At 36.3% G+C, this 15686-nt stretch overlaps 1 protein-coding gene across 4 annotated transcripts in view; it reads left to right on the plus strand.

The window, feature by feature from the left end:
* The window catches only part of LOC121430668 (coiled-coil and C2 domain-containing protein 2A-like), a 50722-nt gene that overhangs the window by 31880 nt on the left and 3156 nt on the right, over positions 1 to 15686 (plus strand). For 3 of the 4 annotated variants that reach the window (XM_041628001.1, XM_041628002.1, XM_041628000.1), the window contains exons 20-34: positions 621 to 774; positions 1099 to 1249; positions 2052 to 2190; positions 3695 to 3895; positions 4098 to 4190; positions 4688 to 4779; positions 5277 to 5444; positions 6344 to 6365; positions 7418 to 7521; positions 8109 to 8304; positions 10446 to 10601; positions 11150 to 11347; positions 12719 to 12808; positions 14346 to 14597; positions 15213 to 15335. In XM_041628001.1, coding sequence (XP_041483935.1) covers positions 621 to 774; positions 1099 to 1249; positions 2052 to 2190; positions 3695 to 3895; positions 4098 to 4190; positions 4688 to 4779; positions 5277 to 5444; positions 6344 to 6365; positions 7418 to 7521; positions 8109 to 8304; positions 10446 to 10601; positions 11150 to 11347; positions 12719 to 12808; positions 14346 to 14597; positions 15213 to 15335 — 2139 coding nt within the window. The remainder of the gene's footprint in view (positions 1 to 620; positions 775 to 1098; positions 1250 to 2051; positions 2191 to 3694; positions 3896 to 4097; positions 4191 to 4687; positions 4780 to 5276; positions 5445 to 6343; positions 6366 to 7417; positions 7522 to 8108; positions 8305 to 10445; positions 10602 to 11149; positions 11348 to 12718; positions 12809 to 14345; positions 14598 to 15212; positions 15336 to 15686) is intronic. The other variant, XM_041628003.1, reaches the window with a different exon arrangement.

Consider the following 15686-nt stretch of genomic DNA (forward strand, 5'->3'; position numbering starts at 1 on the left):
TATAACACAAATGTTAGCGATTAATCATATGCTTGATTTTCACAATTGATTGTACATTGTAGTCAATGCAATCAATCGTAGCAAAATGTTCCACGATCAATGCTAAGCTTGGTGTTACAGGTGCCAGGACTCTGTGCCTTCAAACATGTACATTTGTACCTTTATTTTGAGCTTAAAAATTCTTTTCATTTTATTTTGGAAGGATAATTTAAAGATACACTACAAACAACTATTCATCAGTTGCTGTGTGTCACGTTAAAGATGGGATCTTTGAAACTCCAAGTAACACCCCCCCCAAAAAAAAATCTCTAGATTTAGTTTTTGAGTCAAAAAGTTATTTGTAGTCCCATACTTGCAATTCATAGTTTCATGCGTATGACTCTTGATAGAAACTAGTAAATGACTTATCCTTCTTTCGTTGTTAAAATCTTATAGTAAAATCCTGCAAACCCGGATTTTTTAACTCAATTAATTTGAGACTGTTCCTTGCTAATTTCAATCTACAAAAAGAATTCAATTATTGAAATTCATTCCCATTCCATTTCCGTATAATACATCTAGTGATAAGTGCTTGTAAATATAATAGCTTGTGTATCATTTTATTTCTCTGAACATTGTAGTTGTTTGAGACAGGAATTCTGAGTAACAATCATCTAGCAAACGTCTTCCTGAATGCACCTAACACACAGATGACATCAGATAAGGTTCATGTTGACCAGTTTGAGTTTAGTAGTGACCAGAAAGTGGATTTTGACCACAGTGCAGTCGGCAGTGGTAAGTGACCAATTAAGAGATAATAGTCAGGCTAACTTCTATTATGGGATACATGAGTGTGACCTGGTTTATTTGTTTTCATAACAAGTTTGAACATGTTTTGATATAAAACGTAACAGTTGATACAAAGTCAATTAACCAATACCGATAACAGAAACAATAATCAATATGCAGTTGATGTTTGTGATCAACAAAGGCTAAGGACCTTCCCAAACTGACAACCCTTGTTTCTACAGTTTACAAGAAAAACAAGAAATTAAATCAGAATGATGGAAAATTAAAGTGTAAAATGTCAATTCTATATGATTTTTTTCCAAACTGCAGGTATTACATTCTCTATAGGTGATGGTGATGAGGCACAAGACTACAATCTATTGACATCAGGTAGTGTCTATGCCAGTGTAGCTTGGGGTCTAGCTGATGATGGCTTGCCCCTCATACCACCAGCGATATCAACAAACACCAATGCTTTGAGGTTAGAAACCATTGTATGTTTTTTTATAATCTTCAGACTTGGACAAACTGTTGGCACATGTACCTGTCACCTCTGCTGCCACTAAAATAGCGCAGTATATATCAGGCGTTAATTAAATTATTATCATTTTTTTTTTATAGTAAATGACTTTTATTTTGTCTGGAACTTTCTGACATTGTTGATTATGCATTAAGTAAAGAAAGAGTACACCTTGCATTTTGTCAAAAGTGAATTTTACTACTTTTTACAAAGTTACTCCATCCCTTTAACTTAAAATGTTCTGTCTTCAAGAACCCCCGCCCCCTTCCCCACACATGTTGAGGAGGCAAAAAAAAATTATGATACTAATAATAATGTGACTCATAAAGCCCCAAATCTACTCTGTAGAGTGTTCAAGGCGCATAAAGAGTTAAGAGTTAATTAAAAAAGTTTTTAGAAGATTTTTGAAAGTTTCGACAGAGGTACATTTTTTCAGGAAGGCCATTCCACAAAGTGGGGTATGCAAAAGCAAATGATCTTTCCCCCCAAGTTTTTGAAACTTTGGAATGACAAGGAAGCCAGAGGTGGATGAGCGCAAAGACCTGCTTGGTCTGTAGTGATTGATAAATGAAAGACTGTATTGTGGTGCTGATCCACGAATACTATGAAAAGCAAGCAACAAAATCTTAAAGATTGATAGGGAGCCAGTGCTAAACTAATCACATGTATCATATCAACTATTCATTTGATGAGATTAAACTTTAAGCCTGATTTTATTTCATAGTATGGGTAGACATTCTCACAATCTTATTCACCCTTTCAGCTCTATGAAGGAAGTAGATGCCTTAGCTGCTATTGGAGCAACCGGTATCATTGATAATAAAAAGCTTGCTAAATGGCTGATGGAAGCAAGACTAGACCCCAATGATCCTGCTAACTCATTCCTCCTACAGATGATAAAGGTAAGGAGCAAATTACCTCAATCAGTCCCAGGGGGAGGGGGGGGGGGCGGTCGGTCATCATGCCCCTCTCTACTTACCTCAATCAGTCCCAGGGGGAGGGGGGGGGCGGTCATCATGCCCCTCTCTACTTACCTCAATCAGTCCCAGGGGAGGGGGGGGGGCAATCATGCCCCTCTCTAATTACCTCAATCAGTCTCTTTGGCGGAGGGGGGGGGCAATCATGTCCCTCTCTTATTACCTCAATCAGTCTCCTGGGCGGAGGGGGGGGGGGCAATCATGTCCCTCTCTTATTACCTCAATCAGTCTCCTGGGCGGAAGGGGGGGGGGGGGGCAATCATGTCCCTCTCTTATTTTCTAAATCAGTCTCCTGGGCGGAGGGGGGGGGGCAATCATGTCCCTCTCTTATTACCTAAATCAGTCTCCTGGGCGGAGGGGGGGGCAATCATGTCCCTCTCTTATTACCTCAATCAGTCTCCTGGGCGGAGGGGGGGCAATCATATCCCTCTCTTAACACGTCAATCCCAGGGGGAGAGTGGGGGTCGGTCATCATGCCCCTCTCTAATGACTTCAATCAGTCAGGGGAGGGGGGGGTTGGTCAGTCTCAAGCCCCTCTCTACATTTTGCATGATAAATCTACTATGTGAAAACTCACATTGTAATAGTTCCTGACTATTATTTTTCTATGGGACCAATTTTGCGATGCCCGTGTATGCTCTTACAAAGTGATTGTCACAGCCCAAATGGCTCAAAAATGTAAGTTTTTGTACAAATACAATTCAAATGTGAAGTTAAACGATGTGCATGTAACTTTGTTTCAAATTTTAAGTGTGTAATTGTATTTCATTGCTAAGAAATATCTGAAAAACATCGATTTTAAGAGTGTGACTGAGAATCAGATATTTGATGTAAAGTGTAATAACAATGATGATAGACATAACATCAGCAACAAGAAGAACAGTACGCAATGTTTATGAAGTGTGTGTCACTACAGGGTCTCTAAACAGACCCTCGACACAGAGGGTCGTGGGTTTGAATCGTGGCCAGGACGTTTTTTTCCTTCAGCAAGAAATTTATCCACACTGCTGCACCCGACCCAGGTGAGGTGAATGGGTACCCGGCAGGATTAATTGCTTGCATGCACTGAGCGCCGGTGATGGTAGCTCGAGCTAAAGCCAGGGTAATAATAGCAGCGCTTTGCATCCTCTGGCAAAAAGCGCTTTGTACATCCAGCTATTATTACTATGTCCAAAACATGCAAAAGGAACAGTCAGAACTTTTTAGTTACACTGTCTTGAAACTAAGACCTCCATGTAATTCAAATGCACTCTCTCCAGCCAATCAATCTCATATAACTCTTTATCAAAAAGGTAAAGCTGAATAATGGCTAAAAAATCTATTCAACAACCTCTTCTTTAAAACATTCAGCAGGATAATTTTCAAACTTTTTCTTTAACTAAAACCAATTTCTGATTATTGACTGTTACTTTTCCGCCATGTTGTACAGAACGATCGGAACAAGATTGAAAGTAAGGAGTATTTTAGGCTAGAGCAGCTTCAACAAGAGTTTGACTTTGTGACAGATGAGGAACTGGAGACAAACAGAAGATTCCGGCTTCTTCAGCTTAGAGAGAAAGAGGTTGAAGACTTCAGGAATTACAAGATGGTTCCTGCTATAGAGAAAGAGATTGCTGAAAACTTCTTTGAAGTAAGCAATATACTTGTCTATTATTATCGGCAGATGTATGAATGAATAGATGGATGAATAGATTGAAGGGTGGATTGATGGATAGATGAATGAATGAATGGATAGTTGGATGGATGACTGGATGGATTGATGGATGAATAGTTTTTATAGAGGGATTGATGGATCCAGGTAAAGCAATATGAAATTTATTTTGATATTGCAGGCTTACGAACTGAAATTAGAGCAAGAGGAACAAGGATTAATAGATGAAGATATGGATGCTAGGCGAGCACAGGTTGCTAAGTTTATAGCACAGGTTGGTTTTGTTTTCATTTCAGTCTTTGTTTCTCAAGGGAAAAGCAGGAATGCATATGGGAACAGTTTTTTTAGGGGATTATAGAAATTACTTCTCAGATAATTATTTTGAACTTTACTTCCAGAAAGAAGTATTGATTCTTCTTTAAGCCAAATAAAAACATACATGTAACTTATTGAAGTAGCATCAGCAGCAAAGTAATTTCAGAGTTTTAAAATCTGTATTAATAATCCCTATGAAGGTGGGTTTGTGAGATTTACCTTAGATAGAGCAACCCCTCTTTTTTATTCCTCTTCTTCTCTTCATTAAAGATATTGTATTTCTGATGTTCGTGATATATGGTTTTACACAAGGTTTAGTGATTTTTTTTCATTTTTCTAAATCAGTTTCACGTATCAACTTTTATTCTTAAGTGTTTCTATTCATTTTTTCTACCTCATCACAATTGCTTATCAGATAGTTTGTAACTTTAGAGTGCATTTTTTCTAACTGATCAGATTCGCAAGCGTGTGATACAAAGGTATCGAGCTGCTCAGCATCGCTATACACTCCAAGATATCGTCAATGAAAGCTTAGTTCCTGACGTAAGGTAAGAAAATCATTTTATTTTACAATTACTCTTTTTTTTTCTTCCTCCCTCATCTATGTCTAAGTACGTGTAGAAGCAAGCATACCTTAGAAATGTCAATTGCACACATATGTGTGCTTCAGTGCGATTGCTTACCACCACGTACTGATTGGAAAAGCATCTAAATGTGCATTTCTTTGAGGAACATGATTAATGGTGCTGCGCCAATAGGTAATTGATATCGACTAGTCACTAAACTAAGGTGACATTTAGATTTCACTTGATTTATCAAACAACAATGTTTCAAATTAGTTCAAATTGGTTCATATCTTCAGAATTTTCTGACACCACTCCTAAACAGTAAAGTTGTTCCATGGCTAACTTTAACCCAGTATTTTCAGATAGGCGAAGGTGTTGTTGGTATTTGATTTTCAGACCGAAAAAAATAATCTATATCCATATGATACAAACACTTCAAGTTTTGTAAACATTTAATATTACTTTTTCTCTTGATTCAGTCTACTTGGGGACACCTTAGTGAAGTTGGTTGAGCCAAGACGTCCTCTCAAACCTCAACGTAAAGAACGTAAAACAGTGACAGCACAGAACCTAACAGCTCAATCTGTTAATATCCTTATTAACATTGAAAGAGCGTTTGAAATACCTACAAGGAAACCAGATCCTAAGTAAGAAAGTTTTCTGCTTTTCTTGATTAAAACGGGGGAAGGGGGCGGGATCTCTTTTTATTGACTGTTTTTTTTTGCTGTTTCTTTCTTGTTGCTTTTCATTTCAAAATTATTGTTCTCTTCTTTAAACTTTTGAACCACAGACCTCACTTTAACATTACCTTAATATGAGATTCATTAGAAAGCCTGTTTATTTCCCTATTTAATATCCTGATTAGTGTCATCATCTTCCTCCTCCTTATCATCATCATCATCATCATCATCCTCGATCATTGATCATCATTAGCATCATCATCATCATCATCATCATCATCATCATCATCATCATCAACATCATCAGCATCAACATCATCATCATCAACATCATCCTCATCAACATCATCATCCTTTTCAATGTTTTCAAAGTTACTACACAGACAATCATGACAATATTTGGTACACATGTGAAATGTGGTGGAAGAGCAATGGTGTAGTGGTTCTGACTCTCGCCTTGAAAACAGGGTCGTGTGTTTGAATCCCACCATGGTCTAGCATCCTTTGGCAAGGCGTTAGTCCACAATTTGCCACTCTCCACCCAGGTGTTAAATGGGTACCTGGTAGGATTCAAAACCAAATGTAGTATGCCTAGCAATTGAGTCTTGGAACTCTTGTTGGAATGCTCCCCAAGGAGTGGAGAAGGGCATACATTGTATGCGGGCATGCAAGTATTCGATGACCGGTGTAATGATATGCTGTAAAGCGCTTTGGGCCATTATGGAAAAAGCACTATGTAAAAAATACATGTAGCTATTATTATTATTTAATGTGTCGAAATAGGTATATGAAGAAAAAAATGAATGCATAGTAATGAATAAATGTAAATTAAATTTGAATTTACCTTTTTTCATTGAACTTTACAGACTTCCTGGTCAGAATGCAGAGGTGAGTAGTCCAACTCCTTCTGAGTCTTTATCTAGCTGCCAACCATTACATTTTTTGCCATAATAATTACAGGTTTTTCAACCAAATTATGGCATTACGATTCGTCTTCATAAAATATAATTTTCAATCCAAAGAATCCCCTCCCATTTTTTTTAATCGTATCCAATTGAGAAAATTTCTGTATATGTCTGTATATCATAGAACTTGCACAATGTTAGGTAATTGGATGAATGTTATTTCAGGTAACTAGACCAAAGGTCTAAGGTCATCTGTAAGTCTTATTTTAATATACTGTTTTAAGGATTCCTGTATACAGTTTCTCATTCCCAGAGGTCTGTTTTGAATGTGGATCAATGTGGCCCAGTGGATAAGTCTTCTGACTTTGAAACAGAGGGTCGTGGGTTCGAATCCCAGCCATGGCGTAATTTCCTTAAGCAAGAAATTCATCCACATTGTGCTGCACTCAACCCAGGTGATGTGAATGTGTACCTGGCAGGAATTTATTCCTTGAAATGCCTGTGCGCTGTAATCTTAGTAATAACGGCTGCCAAGCTACAGCTGGGGTAATAATATCCAAGTCCTTTGGAAGCGCAGAGACATTATTCATAATGTGATATGCGCTATACAAGAACTGTGTATTATTATTATTATTATCATTGAAGGATCATGTTGAGAAATTCCTTATTTTCATTGGAAATTACTTATTTTTGCCACTATCATTCCTTTCTTTGGTTTCACAAGGTTAGGCAGAACTCTGTGGTTCATGTGACACTATACTCCTCACCTGCTCTCATATTATAAAAATAATAATGGTGTTCTTTTTTCATTTTGTAAGAACCATCTCTAAACATTATCACAAGCTCCCTTGCACCATCTGGTTATTGCCATCAGATTTATACATCTCATTCAGACTTATTCAGGCACATAAAGAAATATTTCCAAACTCAATCTTAAATATTAATTCCATATTACACAGAGCAATAGTTTGAATTAGTTAATAGAATATTGATGTAGGATAATTCAAACATATATTGTTATCCGAATATTTTCAGGTACGTCCATTTGTTGAGGTTGTATTTCAACAGACTACCAAACAGACATGTGTTGCTGAGGGTGCTAATCCAAACTGGAATGAAGAATTAGCTCTGCCATTCAAGTAAGCCTGAGAAAAAGAAATTAAATTTCTTTATTCATTTTGTAAAATTGTTGAGTAGTTGAGATAGCTTCTCAAGGTTTCCATGGCAGACATGCAGTGGCTTTACAATTCACCATGTACACTTTTTTTGCTCGTGTTTGGTCTTGAAAAAGACTCCCCAAACTCATCATCCAAAAAAATGCATTTATAATCAGAAAAGGCGTAAAAGGATTAAATAATTTTGAATCAGAGTTTAGAAAAGTGGTAGGACTACTGAAATCAAAATTCAGTCTATTTAGAGCCTCCCTGAATGAATATAAGACAAATTAAATTCCAAATCATTACGACGTCATCGTCGGCTGCGACTTAAAGCTGTTTTGACTTTACTCCGACCATTGGGCTTGCCGTAAAGTAAAAATATGATTTTAGTTTTCCTAACAATATGACAAACTTTAAATAAAATGAATTTACTTTTTGGATCTTTCATATTAAATGCAAAATACAATTTCATGAAAAATCGCATTGCACCGGATCACATAGTGTGAGACGGGTTTAACATTTAGCTATCAATCACTAATACTTTTACTTTCTCCTGACCCTCATTATAGAGCTCCTAATAATGACTACTCAGCAAGCAATCTACAGACTGTAAGAGATGTGATCTATATGAATTTATTTGATGAGGTTGTAATTGATCTTCTTCAAGATGATCGTGATAGGACTACTAACATTCATCAAAGACTTGAGAAACGATGGTTAGGAAGCCTAAGTATACCATTCTCAACAGTCTACTTTCAGGGAAAGGTGTGTTAATTTGTCTCTTCATGTTTCTTATCTGTTTGTCTGTGTTTTTTTTCTCACAATGTTTTTGGTTTGTCTTGTTTACTTCTATTCAGAGAAAGGTTTGTCTGCTTATTTTGCCTGTTTATTTGTTCATTTGTCTGTTTTTGTATAGACATTTGTTTTGCTTGTGTGTCTGTTTTGATTCCCTTAATCTACCAGTTTCATATGTGTTTATGTATTGTTTAGCTTCATGAATTTTAAAAAGGCATGAGGACATTCATGAACTATGTACATGTAGTACCACATGCATGGGGATATCACTGATGATGATATCAGTATTAGCAAATAAAGGGATTTTGTCAGATGAGTGTAAGATGTATGCCTCAATATAGCCTTCCTGCTCATTATCTGTATACTGGGTTCTGTTCATAATGACAAATTTTTACAAGGATTGGATTCAGGCATAAAAAATTTCTTGATCAAATTTTTTGTCCATTTACATATGATGAAAGATTTTATTCACTTTTTATACGGGTATTTCATCTACCTTTCAGATAAACTAATACATAAATGTACTATCAATATCAATATGGTCTAATTGCCATTTGGTGTACCCGACACTTGGTTTAAAGCTAAGTGAAAGTAGTTGCAGTAAAACACAGATTTCGTGAGAAAGTCTGTAAAACGAAGGTTAAGTGTTACTATATCATCTTGGATCTAGATGTGGTCCAGTAATACATAAAGTGAACTTTGTGAAATCATAAAATCTCAGCTAAAAAACGATCACACTGAAGATAGCCAACACAGATAGGCACATTTGGGACAGTGTATATTATTATTGCTGGAATAAAGACCCGACGGAAGTGCCCAAATTTTGCTTATTTCTCAGCAATTACACAATTTCTTCCAGAATCCTTTGGCATATATTTTTTCATTCATACAAACAGACACTTTGGTGGTCATTTAATTGGATTATGTGAAAAGTCATTTTGAGATCATTACCACAACTGGCATTTATCTTTGATACCCACATAGTCTAATTCTTGTTTTATTCTAGTATCAAATCAGTTTAATTCCCACTTTGTCTATTTATTTCATTGTTTACTTTGTCAAAAACAATTTGATTCATAGACAGTTCATTTAACCATGTAGACCAAATGATGTTAGACCAAGTAGAAATCAGACAATGGGTCAGATACATAAAAAGTAGCAATTGCTTTCCTTGTTAAGCTATTGCTGAGAAGCCTGTGCATAAAGCGAGCATTTTTTTTGTGCGTTAAAGCACTTGCTTGGGTTTTTTCAAGCTCTGTCAGAGCAGCTTGAGCATTTGCTTGATCAGGGCGTTCGCATTGTTTGATCATGTTTATGCACCTGAGAGAGAACCCCAAGGTGAACTGTAGCCTACATGTACATGTTTTCTTCTTAATAAGTGCAAATCATATGCCAAATGTGTAAATGTATCAACAAAGAAACAAGTTAGTTTGACACCACGTCTGAAGAAAATATGTATGAAAGCAGTAATTTGCACTGCCACACATTTGCGTTCGAGTCCTGCATTTTCTATTAGTTGCTATTGTTAAAAACAGCGAGCAATAGCTTTCTGAAGGCAAGAAACAGGTTAAAGCACTAGCAAAGGATTATGCATATGAAATAAAGCAATTGCTGAAGCATAATCTTTTGCTTGGCTAACAATTGCTACATTTTATGCATCTGACCCATGAGTTAAGTTGAAGTGGAAATTCAATTCAATTCAATTCAATAATGGTTTATTTAAAACATGCCTCGCAGCCAAAGGCTGAATAAAAACATGTGTACAATTCACAATAGAAAAATACTTAAATACAAACATGCAATGACATAAAATTACTAGAACTTCTTATTGTAATGCAAGGAAATAAATTGTTGATAGTAAATTAAATCATAATGTATTGAACATAATAAATATTAAGTATGCAAATTATAAACACTATAATGAGGCACATTGTACATGCATGAAATCAGATAAAATGGTAAATGGGTTAAATGGCATTTAGACCAAATGATCAGTACATGAACTTTTCGTAGGCAAAAAATGATTAAACCAGATTGGATGACACGAAACAGAAAGTAGGTATTAGACCAGTCTAATAAATGAATGGTCATGTTTGATATTTATTGATTAGGTTGCAGGAGCAATCCGTGTTGAAGCACCATCGTCTCTCCTTGGTTATGAGCGAACCAGAGAGAGTGCTGGTAGAGGAGCAGCAAACGCTACATATCTATCTGTATTCATTACTGTAGAACCACCTCTTGCCCCTCCTGAACTATTCAGAGAAAAGGTTAGTCTCTTCTTTATAGAAGAGTGAAGGTAGTTTACCTAGTTCCTTTGCCAGACTTAAAGGGGAAATTCCACCTTCTCCGGCAACAGGCAGGGTTGTACAATACACATGTCTATATGTCATATAAAGGTAAAGTGATAATAAAAGTCTGACAAGTGATAACAAATGGTGTATACAAACATTGATATTGGATTTAATATAGTATATACATGTAGGAGGAAAGAGAAGGGGGGGGGGTGAGAAGATTCATTATACATGGAAGCTGTAAGGTAAAAACTTTCTTCAAAGCGGTTTTGTTGTAGAAAACACATCATTTGCCTGAATAAAGTTTCCTAAATGGTCATGTTGCCAAGCAGCAAGAAAAAAAAAGAAAAGAAATGATAAAATTTTATTATCTTCATGTCATTTCTTGGCTGTCTGAGTCTCAGTTGGTGATGACTAAGCTCTAGCACACAACCTTCACCAATGCTTTACAATATCTGTTATTAGAAGATACTTTTGACACAAACTAGTCTGTTGTGATGCTTTTATTACCCATGTGATTATAGTTTGAGACATTAGAGGATGATCAACTGTTGAACCAAGCAGAACTTCTTCAAGCTCAAGTCTCATCAAAGTTTCCCAAGAGGCAGATAACATCTTCAGTGATTGATATGAATGGTAACTCGGTGTTCGTCTGCCGATACTTCAAGTCGTTGGCGCCTCCACCGGTCCTTATGGAAGGCGATAACCAGGTTGAGATTTGTGTAAGATTACAAACCATCTAAACCAGTCTACAATGATGATGATGAGAATGATGATGGTGGTGATGATGATGATGGTGGTGGTGATGATGATGATGGTGGTGGTGATGATGATGATGATGGTGATGATGATGGTGATGATGGTGATGATGGTGATGGTGATGATGATGATGATGATGATGATAAAGATGATGGTGGTGGTGGTGATGATGATGATGATGGTGATGATGGTGATGATGATGGTGATGATGGTGATGATGATGGTGATGATGATGATGATGATGATGATAAAGATGGTGGTGGTGGTGGTGATGATGTGATGATGATGATGGTGATGATGGTGATGATGATCATAATGATGATGGTGGTGATGATGAGGATGATGAAGGTGTGATGGTAATTATGATGATGATGATGGTGATGATGATGATGGTGGTGGTGATGATGATGATGGTGGTGGTGATGATGATGATGATGGTGATGATGATGGTGATGATGGTGATGATGATGGTGATGATGATGATGATGATGATGATGATAAAGATGATGGTGGTGGTGGTGATGATGATGATGGTGATGATGGTGATGATGATGATGATGGTGATGATGGTGATGATGATGATGGTGATGATGATGATGGTGATGATGATGATGGTGGTGGGGATGATGATGATGATGTTTATGGTGATGAAGATGATAAAATCTGATCCAGTGTCATGATACAACTAACCTATAATCTAGGCGGAGGCTACAGTTTATTATCTTTGCTGATAACGTAAAAAATATATCTGATGCTGAATACTTGCCTGTATTGTCTTGCGTTAGTTTCTTTTTAACGTCTAGGAGTTGGTATTTTGTTTTCATCTGGAAAACTGCCACCAGACAATCATCGATAAAAAATAACAACTAACGCAAGACCGGATTGTGGTGGCTGCTTTGCCACTGTTTTTCTGCATCTGATGTATTTCCAGCATTTGCCTAACAACATCAGTTCAATTCAATTCAATAAAACAATTCAAGGTTTATTAAAAACATGCGTCGCAGCCAAATGGCTGAATTGGTCATGTATACTAATTAAAAGCAAGACTCATTATATATTTCAAACATTAAAAATCAGAAACCTTTGTAAAAACTGACATGAGAAATATGTGTATAGGCAAGAATACTTAGGCAATGAAAATTTATATACATGTACATAAGATAATGAGGAAAAGGTAAAAACAAAAGACTCATATAGACAGACAGACTGCAGCCTCTGCCTAGATTACAGGCTATAGTACCCACCAGATGCAGTGTATAATTGTCAGAACTTTTGTGGGTATGTAAAGACCATCATACTGTAAGTCATGTATTTTATTTTTTTCTGTGTTATAGGAGAGGATAGCTCGGTATGTATCTCTGATTCCATCTATCTCTGATAGTGTTTTATTCCCAGGAGTATGTAACATCTGGAGTACATGTCAGGTGAGCTTGAGCAAGGTGCTCAGATCTTCAGCAATTTTTTCAACCAGGGACCCGTTGCAGAAAGAGTTGCAATCAATCAAAACTCTAAAAATCATGTGCAACTTGATTTTCAACCAATCAAGAGTGCTCATTTTGGTCTTGCGATTGATTTTTTGACTCGCGTTTAAACTTAACTCTTTCTGCAACGGACCCCAGATTAGGCAAATCTGTAGCTATGTACATTTAGTGTTTTTCAGTCAAACTGATTCATGTGACCCTATCAGATTTGACTTAGAGAAAGATACATGTATTACATATTAGTGCTTTGTATTTGCAGATTGTTTTAGTATCACCTTAAGATAGGTAATAATAATGAAACATTGTGACCCGAATTAAAAATGTGGTTTTTAAAACCATCGGTTGAACCCATGGTTTGTGTAGATTTCCTGTACAAATTACACTTATTTACCATGTTTATTGAAAAATTCAAATGCTGATGTGCGCTTTTGTCACAGTGTGCCGAATTAAGGCCTGTTGCCATGGTTAAGTCGGCTATTTTATTCATGAGTCAACTGTTTTGGATGAATGAGTCCACTCTTCAAACAGTGGACTCATGAATCAAATGGCATACTTAACCATGGCAACAGGCCTCATTTGGTGCTCTGTGACAAAAGCGTGCATCAGCATTGGAATTTTTTGATATACATGTACGCGGTAAATAAGCATAATTTATACAGGAAATCTGCAAAAACAATGGGTTCAACCGATGGTTTTAAAAACCATATCTATGAATTCAGGCCTGTATGTTTCTCTACAATAAATCTATTTGATCATATTGTTATGAATAAAAATTTAAAATTTAGGAGAAAGAGAAAAAACTAACCTAGAACCCTAGGATTCATTTTCATTTTAGTGATCATCACATAATAAACAATTTAGATCATTCAAATATTCTTTTTGTATTTATATTTTTTTCATCATTTGATTGCAAGATAATTTTCAAACATTTTCACTGCAGTGATAGATTAATCTCTGCACCTTAGAGATTAACATCTGCACCTTAGAGATTAATCTCTGCACCTTAGAGATTAACATCTGCACCTTAGAGATTAATCTCTGCACCTTAGAAATTAGCATCTGCACCTTAGAGATTAATATCTGCACCTTAGAGATTAATATCTGGACCTTAGAGATTAATATCTGGACCTTAGAGATTAATATCTGGACCTTAGAGATTAATATCTGGACCTTAGAGATTAATATCTGGACCTTAGAGATTAATATCTGGACCTTAGAGATTAATATCTGCACCTTAGAGATTAATATCTGCACATTAGAGATTAATCTCTGCACCTTAGAGATTAATATCTGGACCTTATAGATTAATATCTGGACCTTAGAGATTAATATCTGCACCTTAGAGATTAATATCTGCACCTTAGAGATTAATCTCTGCACCTTAAACTGTGATCTCAGATTAACCTATGGTCAATTTAGTCAATGTGATTATCCAACCATCGAATGCCTCTATCACTAAACTGTTTATATAATTTGACAGCAATTTCTTCAAATGATGCAAGGCGATGAAGAAGAGCATGCTGTTCTTCTTGTTAATTACTTCCTTCATCTTGGCAAGAAAGCATGGTTAATCCTAGGGACGGCAATCCCTGAAGGACCAACGGCTTATGCCCTCTCAGAGGAAGGTGATGGTCAGTATTGGATATGGAATCCTTCTACTGGAGAACATTACAAATCTACTGATAGCTTCTGCCCTCTCAAGAGTGTAGAGTGCCTCATTAATGAAGATAATGTAAGTTGATAACATTCATTTGGTTTACATTTCAAAGATTTCATTTGAAAAATATCCATGATGTTTTATAAGTAAAGGGATAGAATACATCCAGAAAAAAGACTTTGTTGAGACATTTCAAAATCTCTGAGCTGGGGTAATATAGGAGCGCCTTGAGCACCTAGCAAGGTGGATACGTGCGCTATACAAATCCTATATTATTATTGTTTATTATATCATTAATTTCATTCATCTCTTGAGGAGGAACATGTTGAAGTATATGGATTGAAATTGGGATGGTGTTTCAGGTCACTTCATTTTTCATTTTTGGAGCACCAATTGATTTTCTTGAGCAATTTTTCCAGAGCTTTGTTTCTTACATGTACAACATACAATGTATGACACTCAAAGGTGACAACTGGGACCTTGCAAATAGTCAAATCAATGTCAACCTAAGCCCTTGATTACAGACATGCTTTGTAGTTATGGCAAAAACAACCACATTGACATTACTGAATATCCTATGTTTTCATATTTAATCATCGACAGTGAGTCGATTTCGGACTAATTTAAGATAATGCTGCTATTGTTACTGTGAAACATAAGTTTCTGGTCTGGTTTATTCTTGTCTTTAAGCTGTGGGCCAATATTCAGATACAGGAAGAGACTAGTCGTCTGAACTTTGATGTGAAGAAATCAATGGCATGGAAACCACTCTTCAACAGCAGCTTCCCTCGTCCTGCTCTATCAAGTATGCAGGTAAGGGATGATAATGATACTGATGATGATGGTCATGATGTTGATGATGATCATAATGTGAAGCTAATATTGTGCTTATATTAGCATTGAGATGAATCAATCTCTGAGCGCTTTACAGAAGAGATACATGTATAATATAAACATATGATTAGTATACACATTATGAACTTTTAACTAGAAGTTTCTTGGTATTTGAGTGCTTTCTTGAAGGACTCAACTATTGTCTTAGTTCTGATGTGCATGGTAAAGCATTTCAAAGTGTAGGTTCCATGAAGGCAAATGACTTGGAACCATGATGGTAATTTGTATGTGCAGAAGGAATCCAAAGTAGACATGGACATCACATGATTT

The sequence above is a fragment of the Lytechinus variegatus genome, chromosome 17 (genome assembly GCF_018143015.1).
Source record: "Lytechinus variegatus isolate NC3 chromosome 17, Lvar_3.0, whole genome shotgun sequence".
NCBI lineage: Eukaryota > Metazoa > Echinodermata > Echinoidea > Temnopleuroida > Toxopneustidae > Lytechinus > Lytechinus variegatus.